Genomic DNA, 25,888 nt, shown 5'->3' on the forward strand with positions numbered 1-25,888 from the left:
TGACTGTACATGAAATCCGCGCTTACCTAGAACACTTTACTGTCTATATGAATAGTTAATGGGTGACTTGCTTTCGCACGCAGGTTTCCAGCTAAGGGCTTGACAGGCCACCATCATATGAATATGATATATCTGAAGCAGAACGGAGTAGGTAGACTTCTATCACAGCACTGTGCCTTTCTCAGCGTGGAGGTCATTGTCTGGGCGGTATCGGAAGATCTCGAGATATACTTACATGGCCCCAGAGAAGCGACCTCAAGGGCATCCCGAATCAACGATCAGACCTCCCTAGCAGCGCTCATGGCACCACCGAATCGATGTCTTCAAAGCTCCTCTGGAAGTCCTGCCTCGGCCGCCCCTCACTTCCATCCGCGACATCACGCTCTGCAAATTCAATAGCAACCGTCGTCCTCGCCGAGATTCCTTCCCCGGTGTATTCCTCCTCGTCCTCCTCTTCTTTGTTCATCGAATCCGTCGTCAACGTCGAGTCGTACGTGCCCATGGAGTTTCCCATGGTCTGTGGTGTCCCGCCAATGATGGTGGTCCTAGTCGTAGCCCGGAGGGGTTTGAGTGCCGTGCTAATCCGTGAGCGATCGGAGAACTCCAAGGGCAGAGGGATAGAGATAGATTTCCTGGCCTCCTTCTTCGGGGGATTGTAATGGCGATAGACAGTACGAAGCGCCGGAACGCACACGGAGATGATGCTAAGGGTCAGCTCGGTGGTGTTCCACAACTCAAGATCGGTGGACTCGACTGTTTCAGAGGTGAAATGAGCAGACGATTTCAAGGGTTTGATGCGATAATTAGGCCGGGATGAGATCAGCTTACAAGTATAGTCGGCTAGCGCAGACAGTGTATTGCCTTTCATTGTGCGGAATATGCCGGCGACTCCGGCGCTGGAGAACATTTAGCAGCGCCGGAACGTGTCACCATAGAGTCTCATAGTTGAGGTAGGTCACTGACAATGCGCATGCGCTGAGTGAGAGGTTGATAAGGAGTTTCTCTCGGCGTGGTATCTTCAATTTTCGAAGAATGACCCATGGCAATGCAGCGAGGAAAAAGTCTGCGACGCATGTCCAGGCTTTGAATAGTGTTAGCAGCATGGGGTTAAGAAGGTCTGCATCCGAAAGAAGAATGCAGCTAACTCACAGCTAGTAATTTCACCAAAAAGGCCCATGTTGAGGTAGCATTTGCCTCCGACATCCGCATCCCATGTGTAGTCCACGGGCTGGCAATGCGTGATGAGAGAAATGCCAAGAATTATGCATGGGATGGCGACTGTGATTGTGCAAACCCAGAGGATCGTCTTGTGGCTACCTCCAATTGTTTTAGCAACGTCGGGGGCATCAGCGTGGGGGGGATCAACTACACTTTATGGTTGACAATATAGAGAAGGAAACCAGCCACGCATGCTTTCGAACTTGCGAGGCTGAAGCAGTTGACCACCTGCGCTATGATAATGTATTTTGTAGCGTCGATAAGATCATTGTGAGGGATCTCGTGGGCATGTGCGCCCATGCCATGGAAGGACGCCAAACTGCAAAGGATTGTTATTGTGACAAGAGACACCTGAACATGAGTTGCTTTGGACGAATGAGTATTTGTAGTTGACAGAGAACGAACATAGCAGTAGGCAAGAATGGCGTCATCCGCTTTGAAGCCACCGAGAATCACTTTTCTGGCCCAGATTCTGATGAAGACGAAACAAAAGGACAGAACACTTTGAAAGACCATCACGCCGATAACCACGTATCCCATGGATGTTGGCTTCATAGCGATCTATGGAGGTGATGCAAGATTCCGCTGCTGGATAGATGAAATGGGTGTGGAGAAAGACCGGACGTAGAGGGTAACAAGAGCTGTAGGCCTAGAGTTACACGAGGGTTTGAGATAGGATCGACGAGATATGAATAGGATTCGACTGGAGAATAAGAAAGGAAAATCGGGAATAGCAGCAAGAGATCGGAAGGTGATCGATCACCAACGGGAGGTTTGGCAGGCGCTGTCCGGAAGGGTCAACCAGGAGCATCCAGCACTTCGTTGATGGCGTAACCATCGCGATGATGACTTCCATTCTTCGAAATGAACGTAAGACGCACGTTTCCATTCAGAGAGCGATTATATGAGCAGTAGCCTCGAATAGAGACGATGCGTTGAAAGCGATTTCGCGTTCTCGCTGTCATTCCGGGGCTGCGTCTGAGTAAAGCAAGAGAGCCAATAACAGTGCAGTTTGGACGTGCAAGACTGAATTCATGAAGATGGTTTGACCTGAGTTTCAGTGTAGCTTGAAGCTAAATCATCAGACGTCGTTTCCATCTCATCCATCACGATCGAGACATTCGTTGAGAGCATGTCCTCGGTTCATTGCTGCAAGTCTGCAGTAAGTTGACACTGTTAGCACAACTGAGAAGTAGTTCCAGCGTTGTTGGTTGCTGTCCATCTTATGGCGGTATGTTGTAGGTGTAAGCGTCGACGAAAGGAGGCTGTGGAGGCTGTAGAGGGCGTGACGTCAGCTTTGTCCTCCACACTCTCACACTTATTACCAACCACCGCTTTCAAACTCGTCGCAAATCCTATCTCTCTTCCTTGAAACGCCAGCTCCCTTATATAAAACCACTTCTTTTAAAACATTCCTACTTCTTGAAATAATCGCAGTCACATGACCTTACCATTCCCATACTCTCCTTATAACCTCCCCATCCTTATACCATAAACAAAATTCCAACAGCTTCTATATCCTACGTCAATCATGTCCTCTTCTGAAGCTCCAATCCTCCCCTGGCAACCCCTTCCCCCGTCCCGCACAAACAGCACCAACACCCTCCACATCCTCCAAGCCGGCTCCCTCACCATCCCCCATCACCTCCTCTACCTATCCCCCAACCCCCCGAACTCCAAAATCCTCGTCCCCGTCTACACCTTCCTCCTCACACACCCGCCGTCCAACGCCACCTACCTCATCGACCTCGGCATGCGCCCCGACCTCTCCCAAACCACACCCTTCTTCCAGAAAAACGTGCTCAAGAACTTCGACTGCTATCCCAAAAGCCCAGTGGACGTGCTACGGCACCACGGCTCTCCCACCCAGCAGCCCGAGTTCGTAAAAGCAGTCCGAGTTCGTAAAAGCAGTCCTCTTCACACACCTCCACTTCGACCACTTCGGCGACGGCGCGCAATCCGGCGGCTTAGAGCGCGCGGAACTCTGGGTGGGTCCGGGGAGCGTGGCGAAGGCGCGGCCGGGGTATCCTGAAGCCCCGGAGGCGGCGATGTGGGCGAGTGATCTGTCTAGTGATGGGACGCGGAAGGTTGTTGAGTTTTCAATTCCCGGGGAAGGGGAGGATGGGGAAAGGGGGCGCGTCGTGAAGGAAGCGGTGGAAAATGGGCTGTATGAGGGGGTGGAGCGACGGATCCCTGAGTTGGGATGGAAGCCTCTAGGAGCGTTTGACCGTGCATGCGACCTTTTTGGTGACGGGAGCGCTTATCTGGTTGATGCGCCGGGGCATATGCTGGGCCATGTTATGGTGCTGGTACGCGTGAAGATCGAAGGCGGAGAAGGGAAAGGGAAAGGGAAAGGGAAAGGGAAAGGGAAAGAGGAGGATGACTGGGTACTATTAGGTGGTGACTGCTTCCACCACGCCAACTTGCTCAGGGAGCCGTTGAGAACGGCGAGGCCACCGGGTAGCAAGAGCGGGATGCATGGTGATGGAGAATTAGCTGTGCAGACCATGTGGAGGACGAAGGCGATGGCGGAGAGGGCAAATGTTTGGGTTATTGGGGCGCATGACGGGGAGGTTGGGGAGGTGCTGAACAAAGGGGTATCGGAGATTGAGGGGCTGGTGGAGCTGGGGGATTGGAGGAAGAAGGGATGGAAGAGGAATGTAGGTTAAGGAGGCAAGGTGTATCTTGATGTGTTATGAGGTCGTGCAAAAGGAATAATGAACTCATTAGATTTATTAGCTTATGAAGCCTGATTACTGGTATCGAGAACTTTTCGATCGGATCTGATTCAAGGGGTCAAAACCTTTACGTCTTAAGGGTTAGATTTAAGTGCGTGTAGAGGTGACTCGGCTTATTACAAGCCCGTGCAGAATGAACGCTGGAGTCACTCGATTTAGGAGGTTGAGAGTTAGAGTGCAAATCACATATGGTTTTGGAGAACGTCTAATTCACGTGCTTAGAAAAGTTACATCTTAGATCTCCGAGATTCATACATGCTAAGGTGGCTGAGCCTTGTATCAGGGCGAGCAAAAGGTGCAGTGGATCAGTTCACTTCACGCGCTTGAGATTTTGAATGCGATTCCCATGCTGATGTAGAACAGGCCTGATTCACAGGCTTCGAACTATGACATCTCTGGATTTCCAACTCCATACACGGTGAGGTGGCTCAGCCTGCTACGAGGGCGTGCAAAGGAACGTTGGACTTAGTCTAGTTCAGGGGTAGTAGCAATTGGATAGCTTTCAAGAGAGGGTTTCGCGCAGCTCTAATTTACACTCTCGAATTCTTTACATCCACTGTTAGTAAACCGCAGTAGGCGCGGGGGAGTCTTGGAAGGTTATTAGGGTACGCAAAACGAATGGTGAGGCTTATGCGATTTACAAGTACGAGAAAAAGACAGCAATTCCAGCATGTCATTGGAAAAATTCCAATTCACAGGTTCTAAAACTTTGCATCTATGGTTCCTAAACCCTGATAGGCGTGGAGGTGTCTTAAGGTGGTATAAAGGTATGCAACACGAACAGTGGAGTGTATGCAATTCGCGAGTTCGCGCAATAAGATGGCATCTACAGGATGTCTTTGCAACAGTCCTAATTCAACGGCTTTAAACCTTTACATCCTCTGCATTTTATTCCGCTACATGCGGGAGTGTCTTCGAGTGCTATCGGGGTGCGCAAAATGAATGCTAGAGCTAATGTGATTGACTGCTTGAGTAAATACATAGTATTCATACCACGTTTTTGGAGCAGTCCTAATTCAAACGCTTGGAACCTTTACATACTCCGTATTCAAACACGCTACCTGCCGGGGTGTCTTCAGATGATATCAAGGCCCCCAAAACCGTCGTCGAGTCAATAGAGTTCACGAGTTCACGATTTCGCATTGCAGATTCACGATGTTTGAGAGACAGGTTGCATTATCTACCTGATTTCACGTCAGAACCAGGTACCTATCTCCAGCAGCCCCCAAATCAGCTCCACTCCTCCACCAATTTTCCACCCCAGACCACTCACCAGAAGCGCTTCCGTCCGCTCAGAGCTCTCCCAAAACCAGACCGTGATTGGCCGGGATCATTGGGTGGAAGACGTCCTCATCGGAAAAACGGTAAGAGTCCACGCAACCGCAGAACTTTGTCTCCACGCCGCGTACGCGCTTGACCCCATTGCGCATCAACTCCTCACACTTCGGGTCCAACTTTGGCAGCACAGCGTGGACGCACTCGTAGAGAGTATCGTCCACAGAGGCCCCATGGAGCGCCATTGGGTCTCTACCCTTCTTGACCAGGTACTCGTAGTAAATGGCCGTAAGTGTCTCGTCAGCGTCCTCTGGCATCAGTCGCTTGTATCCAAAGAAGCCGTCTGGGCGCAAGTTCTCCTCCTTGGAGATGATGTACTGCTTGAGGTACCACACGGCCTGGTGGAACTCTCGACTGAACAGGACCGTCTCGATGTGAGGGAAGCGCTGGAGGGGGCCCCCGAGGCCCTTTGACTTGAACAACGTCACAAGACCTGGCTCGTTGCCGGGCTTGGGGTGCTGGCTGTTGTTGTCGATGGCCTGGACGAATTGTCGGAAGTTGCACTTCTTCATCAGGTCGACGTAGAGCTTGCCGAGATCCGCAATGTTTGGGTGTTGTGTCATGTTGCAGACACAGAAGGCGAAGTAGCGGTACGTCTCGTCGGTGACATCAGGCGCCATGCCGTAGAAGAGCTTGTAGAACATCATGTAACAACGAGCCTCGGTGTTGGTCCAGGCGCTCGTGATTGCTGCATACTGCTGCTGGCTCTGGACTTTCGGCAAATGAAGGCCACGCCAAGCCGTCAGATGAGCGTCATGCTCCTTAGTTTCGACGTCGAGGAGGTGGGTGTTCTTGATGAACCAGGCAGAAAAGCGGGGCTTGCAGTCTGGATCCGCGAGAAGCAGTTCGCAGGCTGCCTGGACTTTCTCCTTCATGATGCGCTTGCTACGCCACTTGAGCAGGTCCTCTGTAGTGATGTTGAGTTCCTTGGCATCCAGAAGCTCCAAGTAGAGCTGACGAAGACGCTCCGCATCGCCTCCCGTGGTCGCCTTTGAGAAGCCGAACACTCGATAGATGTTCGAGTACCATAGCGGTTCTCCGGTCCTTAAGATGCTCTCGAGGCGATCCGCGAAGTTCTTGCCACAGTTCTCCTTGTGCTCCTTCCGCCACATGATTTTCTGACAGCCCGTGCCACAGTATCGGACCGCCTTGCACTGACGACATTCCTTGGAGTCGGGTTTGCGACATAACTGGCAGCCGGTCGCGAAAATATCGCCGGTCGGACTCCACGAGTAGGATGAGCCGATATGTGTTTGAAAGTCGATGTCTGAATTGAACGACTCGGGGCCCACGAATGGATAGTGAGGATCGAGATCAGGAGGGGTAGTGTCGCAGCAGTGGGAGTCGTCAGTGGAGCTGGTCGTGGTCTCTTCGACAGCCGGAGCGATTGAAGCGGGAATGGTAGAAGCGGGAGTGGTGGAAGCACGAGCGGAAGATCTATGGCGAGAGATGTGAGCGAGTGAACGAATGCGAGACGATATGAAACGCCTACCTATCCATCATGAGCCTCCTCAGCCCATCTGGCAAGGGTCTCGTCGCGTCGGACATGATGTCGCTGTCGGTCTGTCTGGTTGAACTGGCACAATTGACGATTAGCCCAGAGGTTCGCTGCGGTCGTGAGTATGCGTGCGTTAGTGACGATCACGGCGTGCGAGTCCTCGAAGAAGAGGCGCGACACGAGGCAACCGTGGCAACGGGTTGGTGTTGACACGGGCGACTTGAGGACGAAGTTTGGGCGGGGCGCGGGGTTTTGTAGCTGCAGCTGGATTTTGGCGCTAGGCGGATCAATTTTCCGCAGCCGCCAATCGGAAAATCCAAAGTGGGGCCGCGTCCAACCTGCAGCCTTCAGTCTTCAGCCTCACAGTCTGAAACACCAACCTCCGTTGCGCCATATCGGACTTCATTCTCACACTGTCAGCTTGTACACTACCCAACCGCACTGTAGCCTCGTGGCGGCTTCACCAAGAAAGTGTTAGTCCCCACTCCGGGAAGCTTCGGCTCAACATGGAATCCAGGCTGTTGGATCCCATGCCGAATGATACAAGGGCGCGCCCTCTAGTCGTCTACTTTTCCGTTTTCTGCTGAGCGTATGGGCGCCCTTTCTCATTCCTGGAACTCTAAAACATCCTCTTCATTTCTCCAATATGTCTATTCCAGTAGGATCGATAGACATATCAGAAAAAGTCTCTCGTCATCTCTTCACAACTGTTGAAAAGCAATACTTCCTGAACTAGTGAACTCTCAGAAGATCACTGCCACGCAGTAAATCCCCATCACTCATCCCCCCCTGCCCGCAACGTGGGTGATGATCTGAGGTCAGATTTTGGGGAGCATACGCCCTGTTGGTTGAGTCCGGACGGATGTCATCCATGAAGCTCCTGACGTCCGTCCGTGGCGGTCTCCATGGCCACAAAGCATTATGCCCTGCATGTCCTGGGGAGACTCCTCGCTCTCGTGGCAACCTTTCGAGCCTCGAGCCTCAGCGATCTTGACTTCTCGCAGTCATGCCTATGTCAAGGGAGACGGTCGCAATTGCTACTGCAGTTGTCTTGCTCGCCGTGTCAACTACGTTCGTCTGTTTTCGTCTTGCTATTCGTTTTTTCATGGTACGGGCACCCGGGAAGGATGACCTCTTCTGCTTTGTTGCTATGGTGAGTAGCCTGTGGATGAAACATATCATATGCTTGCTAATAATGACCAGGTGTTTAATGTTCTCGAAACAATATCAATGTTTTATGGTAAGTCCTGCTTAGCTTGAAGGTCTGAGAAGCTTTCTGGAGGATTGCGTCCAAAGGGAATCATAAAACCAACAATTCTTTGCTAATCTCATTGTCCTTTTAGAGATTAAATTCGGCGGTGGCAAACACATCTGGCAGCTTTCCCCAGATGATATTCGCAGCCAGCTTTTGGTAATACAACCGAAGCTTCAATTAGTCGTACCGCTAACAAAATCCAGGCAGTTTTCATTAGTCAACCTCCGTACATCCTGTGCCTTGCATTCGTCAAGTTCTCAATCCTTTGCCAGTACCGTAGAGTCTTCTCATCATTCGTTCGGCGGATATGTCTCGCCATGCAGGTTTTTGTTGGTGTCTTCACTATCGTATTCTGCTTCCTTTTCGCATTTCAATGCACTCCGGTTAAAGGATTCTGGGATGTTAACGCCCGCCAGCACTGCTATGATCTCGGCACGGTCCAATTTATCTTCGTCGGTATGAACGTCGCTACAGATCTCGTGCTGCTCGCCATTCCAATGCCAATTTTCAGAAGTATGAAACTCAGGAAAGCTGAAAAGCGGAGTCTGATCATTATCTTCGCCCTAGGTGGCTTCTCAGCAGTCACTTGTCTCCTGCGCATACCATACATCATTCTATCCACTAAATCCTTGGATTCAACCTACCAAAGCTACGGGCTCATCATCTGGTCTCGGGTCGAGTTGAGTGTCGCGATTTTCTGCGCCTGTCTCCCAGCCCTGCGTATACCACTCGCGCGCTGGTTCCCGAAGGTATGGCGTCGGTCCTCTGAAATCCTCTCATCCCGCACCCATCGCTCTACATACGGAGGAGGCACGACGCTGAACAACACGACTTTCAATACTGGCTCAACTCCCGAGATGTCTGAAGAGGACGACTTCGACCTTAGCGGCCTCAGCAAACTGAAACGAGCGAACCACTGCCGAGTTCGAAGCGACGAGCACGAACGAGAGGACCTGAACGTCATCGTAGGAGGAAATCGCCAATCCGATTATTTCAACGGAGCGATTCATCCAACGCCTCCGGATAGCCTAATAAGTGTTGAATCGATACACATCTTCACAGTCATAGAGCAAAGAATAGAAACGAGAGAGAGCCGGCCCACATCAGATGAATCGAAGGGCGTTCCAATGGGATGGAGCGAGCCAGGCAACCGGAGTACAAGCAGAAAGCCCGGGTCGACGAGGTCGCCCATCTTTAGGCAGCGGAGTAGCCCAGCAATACCACAAGCAATTGCGTCCAAGTGGAACGAAAACCGACGGAGCTCGAGCTCTATGGCGTGCATGGATGAGGGCGATATGTGGTGGAAGCAGGAGAAGAGGGAGTTGTTTCGTAAGTCATCTTCCCTAACACCTGCGTAAAGTCTTGCTGATATATGATTGCTAGTCAACGCATGGGCGCTCTACATCAACTCCGCATTCGGCCTCAGCAGCTCTGACGATTTGACTCCCCTCTCTGAACCACCGTCCACGTACCACCCGACAACAATATCTTGGCAATACCCGCAGCCGAGACGGAGATCACGGAGATATTCTATGTGTAGTGGAGATGGGCCTACACCATAATGTATCAATGATGAATGCATACTTGAGGTCATCTACGGCTTGTGAGGTTCGAGAACAAATGATGCTTGGATACTTTTCCTTTTTGGTGAAGGACAAAAAGCTCGGCTCACTGTACGCCAGATGGGTGCTAGCAACCTCGGGTTTCGCCTACTTATAAAATGCGTGCGAGGACTGATTTGCTCGTCAGGGAAAGCTCCTCGGGTTCGGTTCGGAACCAAATCGATGGGTCGAATGGCTGTATGGCTTCTGCCTGGCGCTTTCAAAGACGCCTGGGACAACAATGAATTAGTGTGGAGTATGTTGGGGTGTGATCAAAAACAGACACATCACCACCTCATGGAGGACCCGTCGTCTGGGCCGAATGATGATGAGGATCAACTCCTCTGTGAGTACTTCTCTGATTTAGTAAGTACCTACGCTGGGTTCTCTCAACGACACGAGATTTTCAGCACCGTCATAGGTAAAATGAGCCTGATATCTCATCATTTAGTTGCTTTAATTTTCACCACCACCACATTGCTACCGAGGCAGCCCAAATCCCAGCACTCCATGATGTGCGTGCCCATCCGCTTTTGCACTCAACTCCTGCCACTCCGCCGGACCATTGCTCGATTGTTGTTGGGTTGACCAAGATCCGCACAAAAACCTCCGAGGACATAAGAGCGATGCATCGAACTTGTTGAATCCCCAAGACCCACCAGTCCATATCCTCCCAATACTTCCTTTTTTTGAAAACTACCCCGCGCTCCTCCTTGCTGTCCAGAAATCTACGTATTGGCGGCGAATTTATAGCCCTCTGCCAGAAGATTTGGAAGAGAGTGTCAGCGCTCACATGCTTACCACATGCTCGACCACCTCATTGCAGGTAGCAATTGCAAGTAGCCTGTCCGAATGAACTCTCTCCCGTCGAGAAGGTTACGAGTATCACCTGGCTTTGGATCAACGCAAGAAATACGGGGCTTTCTTCTGGGTATGAGAGGGGGGGTTCGAGGAGTCTTTCGTTCCTCCACGCCAAAGAGTTGGTGCAGGTTTCAAACGAGCAGCACTCATCTCTTATGGTTGGAACAGCATCTTTGGAGCAAACTTCGGGATATGGGTAGATGATGGACTGGCGTGCTTGGGAGTGCGTTCAAAAGCGACTTCAACCTGAACTCAGGGCAGAGGACCTGAAGTTGGCTTTCTTGTTGACTGATGATGTCGATCTCCCCACGATACTACTACACACCGAGAAGCGGTGAGTATACTTAGTAATGCTGTACTATCAACCCAGTACTACTACTTATATAGATATCCTATTTCATCTCTCTAGAAAACTGCTCGCCACCGCCGGACCATTCCCACCCACCTTTTCCTCTATTCAACCTCGGCCTTTGCTATTGTTGCACACCCAAGTCCTCCAGAAACTCCATGGCGATGATCTCTGCGCGATTCTACACACCACTCTCACTCCTCAAAGCCATTAGATTGTAGGCTGTCCGGTTCGACATCCGGGAGTCTACCCAGAACCCAGAGAAGTTGTTGGTTTGCAGGCCGTAGCATCTGAACATTGACAGAACGCGACATTATGTACATGAAAGCGCCCTGTTTGCTACCGGCAGTGATTGCTGTAGGTGATTGTAATAATCCAACAGAAGTGTTGACCCCCCGAGCCCCCGATTCCATGGAAGAGCGGGTTGTGGGAGGTTTGATGAGGTTCCAGTTGTGAGCCTTCGTGGTTCCAAAACCTAGCCATGGGCAGAGATTTTATATTGTGAAAGATCTCCGTTTTGTTGATTGGCACTCACGTATTTATCACGTGACATGCTGGTACTCACGGTCGCAAGGCCAGTTCTCTTGAGACGAGCCTTCGATATTCTATGAAATTAACTCACCTACGTGGTATACCTGCTAGTCTGGCTTCTATTTGAATTGAACAGAATCGGGGGGACCTCAAGGTCGGCAATATGGAGCCGAGGGAGGGGTAGAATAGCCCGGCGCTTTGGTGAGAGCATGCTATGTACCTCCATCACCGACGTTTCTCAAAAGTGATCTAATCGGCTCCCGGGACCTTGTACCACCTTACACAGAACAGAGAACCAGTTTTGCCATGGCAGACCACGCCCTGCCAGACCCCCAGGCCATCGCGCAGACAGTAGCCGCTGCACAATCCGCAGAGGAGCAGCTAGTCGTCGACGAGCATCAGAATACGGCGGGGGAGTATGAGTTTTTGGATTATTCGAGTCTTGTAGGGACGGAATTGGAGGTGGATGTAAGACTGATACTACCCCATATATTTGAAGCATGGCTGAACCTGTTTGGGCAGTCTACAGAGGACCAGGATTCGACGCTTGGGGACGAACTCAATTCGTGCGGACTTCCTTGACCTTTTCAACGCGAATCTCGGTAGTTGACGTTTAGAAGTGTCTCCACTTCTTTAGCCACTTCGGTGTTGCAAGGGAATTGGGAACATGGGAGAAGGTATCATTCCTACAGAACTGGCAGTAGGTCATCATGATTTACCTCTTGAACACTTGCCTTGCTACTAAGACGATACCAAGCATACTTTATTCCAAATGACGATGTACGTGACACTTTTATCCCAATATTGAGTGCTAACGCAGTGCCATAGGAAGAAAAAGATCGACTAGGTATAATTCATATCTAAGGAATATCTTCTAATGTGTTACCTAACAGTTTCCTAGAGCTTCAGCATAAAATCTGGCACATAGTCCTCAGCGGCAGGCTGTACCTTGCTCCTCTCAATCTCGAAACTCTCCACGATGCGCTTGACCTTGGTTGCGGAACCGGCGGTATTTTCAAAACTCCGCATCCGGTAATGTCGTAACTATCTAACGTGTGCACCAGCATGGGTCATGGACTTCGCCGACGCTCACCCAAAATGCAAGATAGTCGGAACCGATCTCTCGCCCATCCAGCCCACTGCTGTGCCTGAGAACGCCGAATTCATCGTCGACGACGCAAGTGCCGACTGGGCCTTTGGGAAGAAATTCGACTACATCCACACCCGTTCCATAACCTCTGGCATCAAAGACTGGGATCGCCTTCTGAAGCAAGCTTTCGACAACTTGAATCCCGGAGGCTGGGTCGAACTCCACGAACTGCACATGCCCATCAAGTGCGATGACGGAACGGCTAGTCCGAACTCTGCTATCATCAAGTGGAGCGTCGATATATATGAAGCGAGCTTGAAGTTTGGCATTGACATGCTTGCGAGCTTGAAGCACGCAGACCGCTTGCGGGAAATCGGGTTTACGGAGGTGCAGGAAACGCATATCAAGTGGCCAATCGGACCGTGGCCGAAGGGGAAGAAGGAGAAGCAGATCGGCGCTATGTTTCAGCAAGATATTGCCGGGAATCTCAAGGGTGTCAGCCAGAAGATTTTCACGCAGATTCTTGGGCAGTCGCAGGAGGAGTTTGAGGTGTTCATCCAGCAGGCGCAGGATGATATGTATAACCCAAAGGTATGCTTGCAGCATTCCGGTGTTGCGAGGACTTTTCAGTGGCTAATTGTGTGTGTAGATTCATACCTACTTTCCAGTGTAAGCCAAAGCCCGCGCGTCCGAATGAGGTTCCGTGACGTACTAATTACTCGCCCAATTTAGTGACATTTTCTGGGCTCAGAAGCCATTTTAAGGGGTTCGCACTTTGTCCTTTGTAAACGACTATGTAGCACAGCCCAGCCGAGTCGGTAGGTTTTAAGGTATCGATGAGGATTAAGCGTGGATGCGACTTCTCAATGGATAATAGAACCAATTTATATATCGCGGCTTTTCAAACTATCTATACTGCAGTGGCTCGTCATACCTTTGTAGCTATATGTAGGCTTTGCCAGTGCGTGCAGTGCTTCAATGGACCAATGGAAACTTGGGCCAGCGATGTATATACACTTTCGTAGAAACCATCTCTCAGCCGCTGTCCGGAGTGGCCTTGCAACTTTACTAGTTGTCAAGTTGGTAGGATTCAACACTTCCTTCTGATTCGGCAAGGCATCATAAGCAGTGGCAGGAAGAGCTGTGGAGCCGTGGAAGGTGCACATCGTCTCACATCTCGTCCTTCCCGGCCTCCCTCTCTCTCTTACTCGCCTTCTCTCCTCGACATCATCACCTCTCTCCAACGACATCGTTCTTTGTACACCTCATCTCTACTCCACTCTGGCAGTCTGGGTCACAGTGCCCTAGCTCGCTTAGTTCTATCCGCACCCAATCGAACCCCACCGCACTGCCCGCGGATATCCGGAGTCTGTCATGAGTCGCCGTCATCGCCACATATCCCGCAGACTACTCAACATTGCCATGATAGTCATTGCCGCCGCCATGCTTGCATTGTTTACACTTTTCATACTCAACCACTTCCCTATGTAAGGTTTTCACGTTCAAGCACACTTTCCGACACCCCAAGCATGAAGAAATTCCTCCAGAAGCTGGGATCCAAAAACCAGTCCCGCTCTCATGACGTACGCCAATCCGATGGCCCGTCAGACGACTCTCCTCAACCCGTACAGCGCGCTGTCCCCGGGAACCAGCAAGTTTTAGCAGCAGCTTCAGGAACACTGAACATTGCCCTCCAAAATCGAACTTCTTCAAATACCGTGTATGCCTACATCACTGGATTGGCTCTCAACAAGAACAACGCCCCGCTTTTCATAGAGTCCGATGGCAGAACGATATACTATCCCACATCGCCATCCGCACCTGGGGCATCGCTCGCCGCGAACTGTGCCATTCGTCTTGGAGCTCCAGGATCCACCACCACCGTCAATATCCCCAAGATAGCAGGCGGCCGCATCTGGTTCTCGGTAAACGCACCACTCGTCTTCAAAATCAACCCCGGCCCAGCGATTGTGGAGCCCTCCGTGACCAACTTCAGCGATCCGAACATCAACCTCTCGTGGGCTTTCTGCGAGTTCACCTACAACGACTCCCAGCTCTTCGCCAACATCAGCTACGTCGACTTCGTGAGCATTCCCGTCTCCCTCACTCTTACCGACACCGGAAATGGCACTCAGCACATCTCCGGCATGCCCTCCAACGGCCTCACCACAGTTATCGACGACCTCAAAGCCCAGGCTGCCAAAGACCACCAGCCCTGGGACCAGCTAGTCTATAGCCACAACGGCGCTCCCCTCCGCGTTCTCAGCCCTAACAACCTTCTCGTCACTAATCCCAACGCCTTCGAAACCTACTGGACTCCCTACATCCAGAGCGTGTGGTCTAAATTCTCCACCGCAGACATCCACATCAACTCCCAAGCCGCCTTCGGCACCCTATCCGGCAAGATTTCCAACCACCAGCTGAGCCTTGGCGCCGCAGGGTCTTTCGCGCAGCCCTCCGCTCGCGACATCTTCACTTGCAGCACTGGGCCGTTTGCTACAGGTTCGAATGCTGAGCGCAACACGGTGATTCCGAGGCTGTCGGCGGCGTTCAATCGCAGCACGCTGCTGTTATCGGACACTTTCCCGAATGGAGTCGATCAGGCGGAGTATTATCAGAACCCGATCACGAACCATTACTCGAGGGTTGTGCATGCGGCGAATCTGGATGGAAAGGGGTATGCTTTCCCCTACGATGACGTGACGCCCGATGGAGGTGCCGATCAGTCGGGCGCAGTGATGAGTGGGAACCCGCAGTTGTTTACTGTTGCGGTTGGTGGTTCTGGTGCGCATACATAGGAGTGTGCTTCAGTTACCCGCAACGCCGAGCTTGTGCAAATGCGTGTGTTTACACTTTTGTATAGTTGGAGTTGGAGGTCGTCTCGTCTTTTGTAAACTTGCTCTTCCCGGCGTAGACGTCTTGATTAGGCAAACACCTACGAATGAATTGTGTTCAAAGCTACTTTAGTCTCTTACTACAACACTTCTAACGCCGTCTTTATACCCTTCGCTTTTACCCCATCCCTCGCATCAAGCGCCTCCAAAATCTCTTCCGCCAACCGATCCGCTAGCCCATGATGAAATACTGAAACGAGGAGCTGGCATCTTGCATTTTGCACACGAAGAGTGCAGAGATTAATGAAGCAAGCGTGAAATATCATATAAAAGAAGACAATGCTCCAAAGTGAAGATGCAGAAATAATGCGCAGGATCGAAACACATACCTTGTATTCTTGTAAGCGCTCAGCAAGATTCTTACAGACAAACGCAGGTTTCTGGTAAAGACCCCTCTGAAAACCTTGGAGTGTGACAAGAGCACAGCCCCGGCCTCCCGTAAGCGTGCTAAACGCTCGAACGTATCGACAAGCATGTGGCCACTATCCTTGTACACTCAACAAACTCTACGGTACCACTCTTGAGCACCTATATCACGTTATGTAATTAGCCCCAGACGAGACGAGAGGTGCGCCACGAACTTCCTACATCCATGAGCCAGCATGCTTGCGGATAGCCAGACTCAGGCCTATTTTTCCTCACTGCATGCGCCGAACATAGGGAGAACTCATGGGTGTGACTCCAAGAACGTACGGGCCGCAAGTCTCCCACTCATGACGGATAGGTCCCACCCAAGTCTTATCCTCGGACAGCTTCAACGAGTACTGCAGCTCATGCCGAGAATTCCTCCTGCGACAACCCAAAGCCCGACCCAGAATCAGAATAGCAGATGAACACGTCTTCCCGTACGCGCATCACACTTCGCTCGCGGAACTGCGAAACTGTGCAAGCGAGCCACTCCAGCCATGTCGAATCTGCGGGCTCATCCTCCACGAAATGGGCGACCCTGCCTCCCAAAGCGGCAACGACCCGAGATCTGTACATATCAAGCTCGAAGAGTCGTCAGCATATCGAGCGGATGGCGCTGAAGATGGCCACCGGGAGTTGCTTATGCACGTTGGCTTGAAGCGGCTAGAACACCATCTCGTGGACACAGTGGTGATCCTATCTCTGCTTACTTTCAATGGTAAGAGCAATACGATCAGTATAGGGCTTTAGAATTGATGAGGTGAGAGGATAGAAGCTGATTACGCCCTTCTCGAGAATCTCGGGCCCTCAACCTCATCACCGGAGAGCTTCTCCCTCGCAAAAACCTGGCTCCAGAGATGCTTGCAGGGCCATGATACTTGTCGCAGGTCGACGTCGGTAGTCAAAGGCCTACTCCCAACGAGGCTTATCGAGGTGTCTGATCCGCGGAAAGCGCGCCTTTGTATTTCCTCCTCCCTAGACCAAACGCCTCTATACCTAACTCTCAGCCATTCCTGGGGGAAAAAACCATTCACCACACTGACGACTGCAAACCTGGACCAAATGCAAACCAGCATCCCTTTCGAAACCCTTCCCCAGAACTTCCAAGACGCCATCCTCATCACTTTCGAGCTGGGCTACCGCTACATCTGGATCGACAGCCTCTGCATCCTGCAAGATTCCGCCACCGACTGGGCCACCGAAGCCTCGCTAATGGCACAGGTCTACCAAAACTCCACCCTAACCATCTCCGCCTCAGCCGCCTCGCATGCCTTCGACGGCTGCTTCAGAGACCGCACACGCCGCCACATCTCACTCCCTTCCAGCCCCTTCCCCCAACTCCCCACCCGCCGCCTCGTCATCGCAAACGCCAACCCTAACAGCCAGCGCTTCGTCGCGCGCGAAAGCCCCCTCCGCCGCCGCGGCTGGGTCCTGCAAGAGGAAATTCTCTCGCCGAGGCTGCTGCACTTCACCCACGACGGGCTCTTCTGGGAGTGCGAGACGCACTCGGCCACCGAACTCGCCCCTGCCGGCCTCGACCCCATCCCCTTGCTGGACAAGCGCTCTGTCTCGCACGCGTTTTCCGCCTCCCTTGGATTCGGCGATGCGGGCGCGCCGACGCCGTGGAGCGCCGCGCACCCGTGGCACCTCACGTGGGCGAACATCGTGCGCGACTTCAGCGAGCGCAGCCTTACGTACGCCGCCGACAAGCTGGTCGCGCTGTCTGGTGTCGCGCGCGTCGTACAGACGCATCTAGGCGGCGACGAGTATCTCGCTGGGCTGTGGCGCGGCGACCTCCTCGTGGGACTGTGCTGGTCGGCTGCTCAGACGCCGCAAGAGCACCATGCGAGGCCGGAGGCATACCGCGCGCCGTCGTGGTCGTGGGCGGCGGTGGATGGCGCAGTGACGATGCGAAGGTTCCATCTCGCGCCGCGGGATGTGATCACGCCCTTTGCGGACCTTGTAGACGCCGGGGTGGAGTTGGCAGCGGACGATGCGGCGTTGGGACAGGTTACCGGTGGGTTCGTGAAGCTCGACGGTGTCGTCCTGTCCGCATCCGTCGTGAACGGCAACGTCCAGCTCGATGATGCGGAGCCGGACTGGCTCCGTTTCCGGTGGACGCGCTGCGGCCAGAGTTTGTGCCTGGATGTGCCGCGGGTAGAGCGCGATGGTGTGAGCCTCGCTGCGGTGTTCTTGGTGCCGGTGGTTGCGAGGGTGAATAGGGAGAGGACTGGGGTGGTGTTTACCACGGAGATTTGCTTGCTGATGCTTGAAGAGGTGAATCTTGGCGTTAGTGATAGGAGAGCTGAACGAACGTTTCGGCGGGTGGGGATGGTTAGTGTGTTTGATCTTGGACTGCCGCCTGACCCGTTTTGGCTTGAATTATTCCCTAGGAAGGAGATAGTGCTTGTTTGAGGCGAGAAATATCGATTGACGAGAGGAGTGGATTGATAATATGAGTTGGCGATGCTCCCGTTGTAGATATCTGGCCCATATTCCTAACAGTCCTCCGAATAAGCAGCATGTTTCAGTCTCTCAGTCTTCTGAAAGCTTGCCTTAGTTTCGTGCCGATCTTCCCCGGCGAAGTAAAAATAATGCAGGCATGCGAGGAGGCGTTGGAGCCTAAGCACGGTACCAAGTGTCCACAAGTTATTTCACTCACCTTGCAAGAGCTTTCTTTTTTTTCCTAGTCAATTCATTCAGTCAAGCCACAGCGCTTACCCCGCCCGCCGAGAATTTGCGTTGCATGGAGCTTCTGCACCCCAGTCACGCCAGCTGAACGCGTCCTCGTATTCATGCGCGGGATCGCGGCATCAGGCGACATCGCGCCGCGTTCGTGTTGAGTCATTGTCTGCCCGAAAGCATCGGTCAAGGGCCCCACACGTCCAATCTCCTGCGAATATACGCGCCTCAATCGGTGTTGACGCCGCTATTGGAGAGAATGGGTGCGGAGAGGCCTTTATGATTACTTATCTGGCTCTTGGAAGACGAAATACGAAGGAGACAGGTGATATATAAAGAGGTGGGGATGGCATGCGGGCAGTGAGAGACAAAGCGGCCGGATCGAAAATTTTTGAAAATTGAAGAACCCCAGCTTGAGTCGAAAGTCATCTTTAAACATAAATTGCACGCCTCGAGACATAGTTCTTTACCTCGAACAAGATGTCTTCCGAGCATCAAGCGGTCAGCATGCCTAGAGAAGGCGCCCTGTGCTGGGTCGAATTCCTCGCTCATGACGTCCCGAAGCTCAAGGTATGATATTCGACCTATTGACCGGAACTTCTTTTCCAAATCATGCAGTGGAGACATTTCTCAAGCTGACCATTCTACACCGAATAGGAGTTCTATTCCGCTCTATTCCCGAATTGGGACTTCAAGCCCAACACCGAGGAGTACAAGATTGAGGACATTGCAATGGTTTCCTTCTCAGGCGGATCCGGTAAGTCTCCGAGTATTTCCCAGAGTTGTGATACTGTTACTGATTCGAAATGCAGGGCTGAGCGGCGGGATCGTCAAGCTTCCGGCAGACTGCAAGCGTGAGGAGCAGCAGAATGGCGTTGGAACCACATCATACTTCCTCGTAGAGTCGATTGAGGAGGTACGTCGACTTTCATTCGTTTCAGAGTCGTCACTGTATACCTCTCCCGTCTTGTGAAATGCTCTCTTCCAACCTCCTCCTGTGACCGTGCCCATCCAGCTCGTAGAACTCTGTGACATCGGGACTTCGCTAACACGCTCATCTTCAGACCAAGCCCAAGGTTGAGAGACTTGGAGGCACTATGTGCCTACCGAAGACAGAGCAAGGGAAGAATGGATGGTTTGCTAACTTCAGAGATCCAGAGGGGAATAGGTTCGGAGTCTATGAAGTCAATCGCGCCAACTAGTATGAATCGAATGGACCCTATGGGGGGAAAGTGATAGGCAGCCACAAGATAGTTGTTCGAGATGCGTATCATTGGTGCTCTCCGCTGGTGGTGTGTTCGTTGATGTAAGGTTTGCGATGGAATACTTCCCGAGGTCAAACTAGGTAGCTTTGGGCCGACGAACCGATTAGGACTAGCGCCCATGACCTCCCACCTTAAATTCATCATTCACTTGCTCCATCACCAATACTTCATCGCAGCCTTCACTGTACACACATGACGACAATTGAAGCACCTACACATGTGTATGGTCTGTACTCCATCACTATACAATTCCATGTTGCATTTCGAAAGAACGTTTGATAGGTCCCAGCTGATGGGGGGAGTCTGTAGGCGAATCTCAGCCTCGCACAGTCTTCATGGCATACTTCAACCTTTGCAACGGGCAGGCGACAGTCGACCGTTCATTTCAGGTGCGTGGAAGACTCGAAAGGGAGATAGATAGAGCGCTCGCGATTACTTCCTCAATAGTCTTAGTATGAACAACCTGACCTTGTTCTCTTCTTTTCTAAGATCCCTTCCCCCGTACTCACGTCGTCGACCTCCGTCCTACTAAGCCAAGAAAATCAAAAGAATCTTCAGACCAACTGTAAAATAAAAGAAAGTACATCCTCTTTCCTCAGTATTTTAGTCAAACCCTGATACTGCCTACGTCATTCCCACTCCCATCTCCTCAATCAGCACACCACAAAATAGCTCTTCGACCGTTTTAAACCACATGAAGCAAGTCAGGCCCATTCCAAATAACATTGTCGATCGATCCGTGCGACCGAAGTGAGGGGTTCCCTAGTGGAATGCGAGATCCACTTTGTTTCGCAGAATGAGGGGTCGGGACGAGCGGTAACGTCCTGTCTAGGGTTGTACATACTTATATATAAAAACCCCACCCCACTTAGGTACTCGCACTCTCGGCAATCTGAGTACCCTGATACTTTCATCTTTTCGATCTAGCTAAAGAGACTCCTCATTTGATTCGCCCGTCATGGTCACAAAAGGAAGCTGCATGTGCTCGCAAGTCGGGTACGAGTTCACCAGCGAACCCGCGACCACTGCCCTCTGCCGTTAGTCATTCCCCCAATCACATATACTCATCCCATCCTTTCCCCTACTAACCACCACACCCCGACAGACTGCACCGACTGCCAAAAATGGACCGGCGGCCCCTACACGGCCAACGTTGTCGTCCCGCGCAAAAACTTCACCGTCACCAAGGGCACGCCCAAGACCTACGACGCCATCGGCGCGTCGGGGAAAGTCAACAAACACTTCTTCTGCGGCAACTGCGGCTCGTCGCTGTACACGGAGCTCGAGATCATGCCCGACGTCGCGTGCGTCAAGAGCGGGTGCCTGGATGGCGGCGCGAAGGATCATGACATCAAGGTCGAGTTCTATACGAAGGATCGCTTGGGGTATGCGAAGGAGATACCTGGGGCGGAGCAGCTGACGCATTTCGGGTGAGGGGAATGAAGGGTGGATGGTATTGTATATACGGGGAGATGGGCGCAATGGAACTCGATTGTTGACTTCTGTCTGATATTCAAGCGTGCGGATCCTGGTGAAGACATATGAGGCTTCTCTGTCTTCGATGTGCGAGCCTCATGGGTCAATGATATATCTTATTCGAATTGATGATGGCTGCCTTGAAGGTGCATGCTACTACGTGTCGCACTCGAAGAGATGCGTGATAGGTCCCCAGCTGCAGGAGGCGTCTGCAGGCAGATCTCAGTCTTGCACAGCCTTCATGGAACAACTGAGTCTTCTCGCAGCCGTCGAAGAAACGTCCAGTTCAGACTTGTCGTCCTTGAGTGCTGCAAAATTCGCGCTGGTTTGTTAGTAAGAGCTTCTTTCCCTTTCCGAATCATGGTCGTCGCGTTTGGGTGGTCCGCTGGAGATATAGTCGTGGGCATCCGGGTCATGGTCAAGGTCTGCGAGGCCTTCAAAGAGTCGGGCGGTACTGCCAACAAGTATAAAGAAACTAACGTCTATCCCGGCGTGGCGAGAAACCCCCCGTGCCGAGAAAAACGATGACTTCAAGCAACTCAGAATCTGTGCACACATCAATATATCCCACAGTTCTGTATAAGTCGTTTGCTGTGGCCACTCCTGAACACTCGGGACCTCTCCCACTAGAAAATTACGGTCGCATCGTCGCCTTCGCGCCTGATTTGCAGAGAGCATCCTTTCATGGCGTAACAGAATTCCTTCACCACAGCACCACTATCGAGCTCTTATCACTTCTGATGCTCATAAAAGGGTCTTATCCGAGCCTCAGAGCCTCACTATCATACTGGGAAATCGTCATCAGCCTAGTGGCTGCTATCGCACGCAAATTCATTCAAAGTCGCCACGCCGGCTAGTGCGAAACAGCCTACGTAATCATCACTGTGTAATTTACTTACAGTGGTTGTTAGACCTGTGGCTGTGCGCAGTCTTGGCAAGCGGGCCGACCTCAGCCCTGCAGCTTTGCGATCCAACTCAACCTTAGCCATGCCTCCGGTCAACCAACTCAACTCTCTGAAAATACCGACAGAATTCGCCGCCTCACAAGAGGGTGGCCTAAGCGGGTCGGCGCCGTCCCTGTTCTTCCAGGGAGCAACCCACCTCCATCAGCCTATCAGTGAAAGGCGGTATATGCCGCACTTACGAGTTCCAGCTCTTTCAGCTACTGGCTGCTAGCGCTTGTATTGTTGACGTAGTCGTGTGAGTCTTCCGGTGAGACGAAAACAGCATCATGCAGCCCACTGACAAATATTCATGGCCGCAAAAGCAAAAACTGCAGGTGTGCGGCGCTGGCGGGGCTCAGCAGCGTGCCTCGCTCAGGCAACAGCAGCCACCTTCAGGCTCTGAGCAGTTAAGAAAGCTCATACCCCTCTTGTGAGTTTTTCCGACCTCACTAATGAGCTTCGGCCCGTTCCGCAACACTCACGCCGCTCCGGTTTGGCCGCCATTAGGCATCAAGACATCCACTTTTTCTTCCACTTCTACTTGAGTCTCTTTCTTTCCCCTTAAACTCAAGTCTCACCGTTTATCCTTGGTGACTATCAAACCACCGCCGTACTCGACTGGTGACACAGATAAATATACTATGCGAGATGGCCCAACAAGAAGAAATTCCTATGCAAGCAACGCAATCCAGCCCAACCCCTCAGAGAAATGACACGGACGAGGAATCCGACCTGGAGAAATTCAAGGAGATCCTTCCTGAGGATATAACAGTGGCCATATTCTGTGCTCTCTCATACGAATCCGTCGCTGTCAAGTACAGCCTAGATGAAGAATTCGAATGCCGTCCAAAGACCATCGGTCCAAGAAGATACGTTTATTCGTTCGGCCGGATTGGAGATCATAAGGTCGTCATAGCGCGACCTCATAAAATGGGGACCGTGAAGGCTGCCCAATGCGCCGCGACCGTTTGCCAGCAATTTCCAAACGTTCGATTTGCCTTGATGGTCGGCATCGGGGCCGGTATCCCTAGCCTTCCCAAGCATGACATCCGTCTAGGCGATATCGCCGTCAGCAACCCCCATGAAAATCATCCTGGCGTAATTCAATATGATTTCGGCAAGTACGAGTCAGATGGAACATTCATCCTGAAAGGGTCGCTCGATAAGCCTCCACCGATCTTGGTTAGCGCAGATGGTTCCTTGGAAGAGGACGAAATGATGAACAGGACGCCACTCAAGAAGATCCTGAGAAACATCACTAAGCAGCCGCGGTATGTACGACCAAGCGGAGGCGACATTCTCTTTGATGCAACGTTTCAACATGTCAATAAAGGAGGTGATTGTGGTGAATGTGAAGCATCCAGCGAAAAGAAGATCGTGTTCCGCGCCAAACGTGAGCCTGGGCAACCTACGGTTCATCGGGGCCTTATACTCTCAGGCAGCGGTGTTGTCAAGAATCCTGAGGATCGGGATCGTCTGCGCCGGGCCCATGACGGCGCACTCTGCTACGAAATGGAAGCAGCTGGCATTATGGACGAAATTCCTTGCTTAGTAGTCCGAGGAATATGTGACTACGCTGATACTCATAAGCAAGATGGGTGGCATCACTATGCCGCGGCCGTCGCTGCAGCCTATAGCAAGGCTATTCTTCTCAAGGTCTATGGTCATGACGTGGAGGAAACGACGAGTATGAAAGAAACAATGGATAAACGTGAGTGGGAGAAGCATAATTGGCTTCCGGAGCACAGCTGACGATAAGTTACAGTTGGGGAAAATATAAGCCAAATGGGTAATGCCCTCCACGATACTAAAGAAGGTGTGTAACATTAAGCTTAAAATAGATGATTGGTGTATGTGTAAGCGAGGAGTTATATAACGAGAAAGATGAGAGTAGCATTCTACACTCAATGAAGAATTTACTTCTTTATCTTACTACTTTCTTGCCCTCCTGAATATGGGCCTGCTGTATTCATACGCGTCGGACAAAACCGAAAAATAATGATTATTGTGCTTCAGTTTCTAAGAAATTCACAGTTATCAAACGACAAGCTTTAGCAACAGAGCATGACACAGTCCTTGAGTGGCTCACAACAATTGACTACTCTCCCGATCAGAACTACTATCATAGTAGACAACAACACGGAACGGGCCAATGGTTTCTAGACTCGGCACAATTTCAAGCTTGGTTGAAAACCGATAAACAGACATTGTTCTGTCCAGGGATTCCTGGATCGGGGAAGACGTTTATTACGTCCATTGTTATCGACTATCTCCAGACCAACTATGAGAACTCCAACGTTGCATACCTGTATTGCAAAGTCAATCAACAAGACCAACAAACACTCGAAGGCTTGTTAGGAAGTACTCTGAAACAATTAGTACGCAAGCAGTTTCCTTTGCCCAAAATTGTCGTAGACCTATACGATCAACACAAGGCCAAGCAATCACGGCCAGAACTAACAGAAATCTCAACGGTTTTACGGTCCATCATTTCTCTAGGTTCAAGATCTTTCATTATCATCGATGCGCTAGACGAATGCCAAAACCACCTCGGGTGCCGAGACGACTTCCTGGAACAAATTTTCACCCTTCAAACCAATGCTAGAGTAAATATCTTTGCAACTTCTCGACCCGAAGAGGTTCAGACTAAATTCAGCAAGAGCATTGTACGGGAAATTATCGCTACAGACGAAGATATGAAAACATACCTGGACGACCAGATATCGTTATGGGAAAAATCACACGAAAGTGATTTGAGCAGCATTCGAAACATGATCAAGACAGAAATAACGAGAGCAGCTGACGGAATGTAAGTTGGATTCATAAACTTTTCTAAACACAACTAAGCACTGATTACAGGTTTCTGCTTGCGACCCTAAATATGAATGCACTCCAAAGTCAGGAAACAGTAAAAGAGGTTGAGGATGCTCTGAAAGATCTTGCCAAGGGCGAAAACAAATTAGACGAGGCTTACGAACAATCAATGAAGAGAGTCACGAGCCAGGAGCCAAGCCGCATACGACACGCAATAGAGACTCTAAAATGGCTTTTTCATGCCAAACGGCAACTCAACGTTGAAGAGCTCCTAGACGCCCTTGCTATTGAGCCATCTCAGTCAACGCTGAACAAACGCTACCGTCTCGGAGTCAGAAGACTACTCTCTATGTGCGCCGGACTAGTGAGACTCGATGAAAAGAGCGAAACCATCGATTTGATTCACAAGACAACACGGGATTACTTCGACAGAACCAAAGAAACTTGGTTTCCAGATGCAGAATCTAACATTACGACTCTTTGCGTTACCTACCTCTCATTTGATGAATTTAAGAGCGGGTTCTGTCAAACAAACGACGAGTTTGAGGAACGCCTGCGGTCAAATCCGTTCTATCACTACGCCGCAAACAACTGGGGACTTCATGCTCGCGAAGCTTTGGAGGAAGTCATACGCTTTCTAAAGTGCAACACAAAGGTTGAAGGGTCGAGCCAGGCTATGCTCGCTCGGAAACGGTATGCATATGATGGTTTGTACAGTCAAAGAGTAGCAAAGCACATAAGAGGAGCTCATCTTACGGCATATTTTGGACTAGACGCAATAATGAAAACCTTACTTGAAGATGGTATCGACGTCGAGTCGAAGGATTCCTTTCGTCGGACGCCGCTGTCGTGGGCGGCGGGGAACGGGCACGAGGCGGTGGTCGAGCTGCTGCTGGCGACGGGCAAGGTCGAGGTCGACTCCAAGGACA

At 51.3% G+C, this 25,888-nt stretch overlaps 10 protein-coding genes across 10 annotated transcripts in view; 8 read left to right on the forward strand and 2 right to left on the reverse strand.

The window, feature by feature from the left end:
* Positions 1–129: 129 nt before the first annotated feature.
* On the reverse strand, positions 130–1,773 carry BDZ99DRAFT_572987 (uncharacterized protein; the record flags this gene model as incomplete). Its single annotated transcript, XM_033728251.1, has 6 exons — positions 130–170; positions 236–753; positions 829–896; positions 964–1,081; positions 1,150–1,313; positions 1,370–1,773. The coding sequence occupies 5 exons, from the start codon at positions 1,771–1,773 to the stop codon at positions 299–301; spliced, it is 1,209 nt and encodes a 402-aa protein (XP_033574051.1). The 3' UTR covers positions 130–170; positions 236–298.
* Positions 1,774–2,738: 965 nt separating this feature from the next.
* On the forward strand, positions 2,739–3,887 carry BDZ99DRAFT_447332 (uncharacterized protein; the record flags this gene model as incomplete). Its single annotated transcript, XM_033718005.1, is given in 2 exon segments — positions 2,739–3,100; positions 3,117–3,887. 2 exon segments carry the CDS (start codon positions 2,750–2,752, stop codon positions 3,885–3,887), a joined length of 1,122 nt encoding a protein of 373 aa, XP_033574052.1. The 5' UTR covers positions 2,739–2,749.
* A 1,220-nt stretch (positions 3,888–5,107) lies between these two features.
* BDZ99DRAFT_465022 (uncharacterized protein) lies at positions 5,108–6,918 on the reverse strand. The gene is made up of 2 exons (XM_033720449.1): positions 6,784–6,918; positions 5,108–6,728 (listed from the first exon to the last, which is right to left on the reverse strand). The coding sequence occupies exons 1-2, from the start codon at positions 6,837–6,839 to the stop codon at positions 5,249–5,251; spliced, it is 1,536 nt and encodes a 511-aa protein (XP_033574053.1). The 5' UTR covers positions 6,840–6,918; the 3' UTR covers positions 5,108–5,248.
* Positions 6,919–7,605: 687 nt separating this feature from the next.
* BDZ99DRAFT_73700 (uncharacterized protein) lies at positions 7,606–9,857 on the forward strand. Its single transcript, XM_033728864.1, has 5 exons — positions 7,606–7,942; positions 7,993–8,029; positions 8,133–8,200; positions 8,248–9,373; positions 9,428–9,857. Exons 1-5 carry the CDS (start codon positions 7,796–7,798, stop codon positions 9,604–9,606), a joined length of 1,557 nt encoding a protein of 518 aa, XP_033574054.1. The 5' UTR covers positions 7,606–7,795; the 3' UTR covers positions 9,607–9,857.
* A 1,690-nt stretch (positions 9,858–11,547) lies between these two features.
* On the forward strand, positions 11,548–13,725 carry BDZ99DRAFT_447335 (S-adenosyl-L-methionine-dependent methyltransferase). The gene is made up of 9 exons (XM_033718006.1): positions 11,548–11,854; positions 11,909–11,952; positions 12,007–12,086; positions 12,144–12,166; positions 12,215–12,233; positions 12,288–12,395; positions 12,451–13,067; positions 13,126–13,145; positions 13,209–13,725. The coding sequence occupies exons 1-9, from the start codon at positions 11,693–11,695 to the stop codon at positions 13,237–13,239; spliced, it is 1,104 nt and encodes a 367-aa protein (XP_033574055.1). The 5' UTR covers positions 11,548–11,692; the 3' UTR covers positions 13,240–13,725.
* A 205-nt stretch (positions 13,726–13,930) lies between these two features.
* BDZ99DRAFT_465024 (uncharacterized protein) lies at positions 13,931–15,570 on the forward strand. The gene has a single exon (XM_033720450.1). It carries the CDS (start codon positions 14,006–14,008, stop codon positions 15,272–15,274), a length of 1,269 nt encoding a protein of 422 aa, XP_033574056.1. The 5' UTR covers positions 13,931–14,005; the 3' UTR covers positions 15,275–15,570.
* Positions 15,571–16,039: 469 nt separating this feature from the next.
* BDZ99DRAFT_500387 (HET-domain-containing protein) lies at positions 16,040–18,297 on the forward strand (the record flags this gene model as incomplete). Its single annotated transcript, XM_033723717.1, has 3 exons — positions 16,040–16,059; positions 16,123–16,496; positions 16,554–18,297. 3 exons carry the CDS (start codon positions 16,040–16,042, stop codon positions 18,191–18,193), a joined length of 2,034 nt encoding a protein of 677 aa, XP_033574057.1. The 3' UTR covers positions 18,194–18,297.
* Positions 18,298–18,876: 579 nt separating this feature from the next.
* BDZ99DRAFT_465025 (uncharacterized protein) lies at positions 18,877–19,795 on the forward strand. Its single transcript, XM_033720451.1, has 4 exons — positions 18,877–19,030; positions 19,118–19,217; positions 19,273–19,376; positions 19,525–19,795. The coding sequence occupies exons 1-4, from the start codon at positions 18,941–18,943 to the stop codon at positions 19,660–19,662; spliced, it is 432 nt and encodes a 143-aa protein (XP_033574058.1). The 5' UTR covers positions 18,877–18,940; the 3' UTR covers positions 19,663–19,795.
* Positions 19,796–20,683: 888 nt separating this feature from the next.
* Positions 20,684–21,159, forward strand: BDZ99DRAFT_489609 (DUF636 domain-containing protein; the record flags this gene model as incomplete). The annotated part of the gene is made up of 2 exons (XM_033722995.1): positions 20,684–20,762; positions 20,831–21,159. 2 exons carry the CDS (start codon positions 20,684–20,686, stop codon positions 21,157–21,159), a joined length of 408 nt encoding a protein of 135 aa, XP_033574059.1.
* Positions 21,160–22,497: 1,338 nt separating this feature from the next.
* The window catches only part of BDZ99DRAFT_510164 (purine and uridine phosphorylase), a gene marked incomplete at its 3' end in the record, with an annotated part of 4,588 nt that continues 1,197 nt past the window's right edge, over positions 22,498–25,888 (forward strand). Inside the window, exons 1-4 of the mRNA XM_033724456.1 lie at positions 22,498–23,856; positions 24,162–24,870; positions 25,044–25,652; positions 25,683–25,872. Of these exons, the coding sequence (XP_033574060.1) occupies positions 22,794–23,856; positions 24,162–24,870; positions 25,044–25,652; positions 25,683–25,872 (2,571 nt within the window). The 5' untranslated portion in view covers positions 22,498–22,793. The remainder of the gene's footprint in view (positions 23,857–24,161; positions 24,871–25,043; positions 25,653–25,682; positions 25,873–25,888) is intronic.

Source organism: Mytilinidion resinicola (assembly GCF_010093595.1).
Source record: "Mytilinidion resinicola strain CBS 304.34 unplaced genomic scaffold BDZ99scaffold_14, whole genome shotgun sequence".
NCBI lineage: Eukaryota > Fungi > Ascomycota > Dothideomycetes > Mytilinidiales > Mytilinidiaceae > Mytilinidion > Mytilinidion resinicola.

Excerpts from the sequence above, each read along its gene's own strand:
- BDZ99DRAFT_465024 (XM_033720450.1), top strand. The coding sequence starts at position 14,006 with ATGAAGAAATTCCTCCAGAAGCTGGGATCCAAAAACCAGTCCCGCTCT.
- BDZ99DRAFT_465022 (XM_033720449.1), bottom strand. The coding sequence starts at position 6,839 with ATGTCCGACGCGACGAGACCCTTGCCAGATGGGCTGAGGAGGCTCATG. Across the intron at positions 6,729-6,783 it reads AGGAGGCTCATGATGGATAG|ATCTTCCGCTCGTGCTTCCA; the intron begins GTAGGCGTTTCA and ends CTCTCGCCATAG.
- BDZ99DRAFT_447335 (XM_033718006.1), top strand. The coding sequence starts at position 11,693 with ATGGCAGACCACGCCCTGCCAGACCCCCAGGCCATCGCGCAGACAGTA. Across the intron at positions 12,396-12,450 it reads CCTTGGTTGCGGAACCGGCG|CATGGGTCATGGACTTCGCC; the intron begins GTATTTTCAAAA and ends CGTGTGCACCAG. Across the intron at positions 13,068-13,125 it reads ATGATATGTATAACCCAAAG|ATTCATACCTACTTTCCAGT; the intron begins GTATGCTTGCAG and ends TTGTGTGTGTAG.
- BDZ99DRAFT_73700 (XM_033728864.1), top strand. The coding sequence starts at position 7,796 with ATGCCTATGTCAAGGGAGACGGTCGCAATTGCTACTGCAGTTGTCTTG. Across the intron at positions 8,201-8,247 it reads ATATTCGCAGCCAGCTTTTG|GCAGTTTTCATTAGTCAACC; the intron begins GTAATACAACCG and ends AACAAAATCCAG. Across the intron at positions 9,374-9,427 it reads GGAGAAGAGGGAGTTGTTTC|TCAACGCATGGGCGCTCTAC; the intron begins GTAAGTCATCTT and ends TATGATTGCTAG.
- BDZ99DRAFT_465025 (XM_033720451.1), top strand. The coding sequence starts at position 18,941 with ATGTCTTCCGAGCATCAAGCGGTCAGCATGCCTAGAGAAGGCGCCCTG. Across the intron at positions 19,031-19,117 it reads ATGACGTCCCGAAGCTCAAG|GAGTTCTATTCCGCTCTATT; the intron begins GTATGATATTCG and ends TACACCGAATAG. Across the intron at positions 19,218-19,272 it reads TTCCTTCTCAGGCGGATCCG|GGCTGAGCGGCGGGATCGTC; the intron begins GTAAGTCTCCGA and ends TTCGAAATGCAG.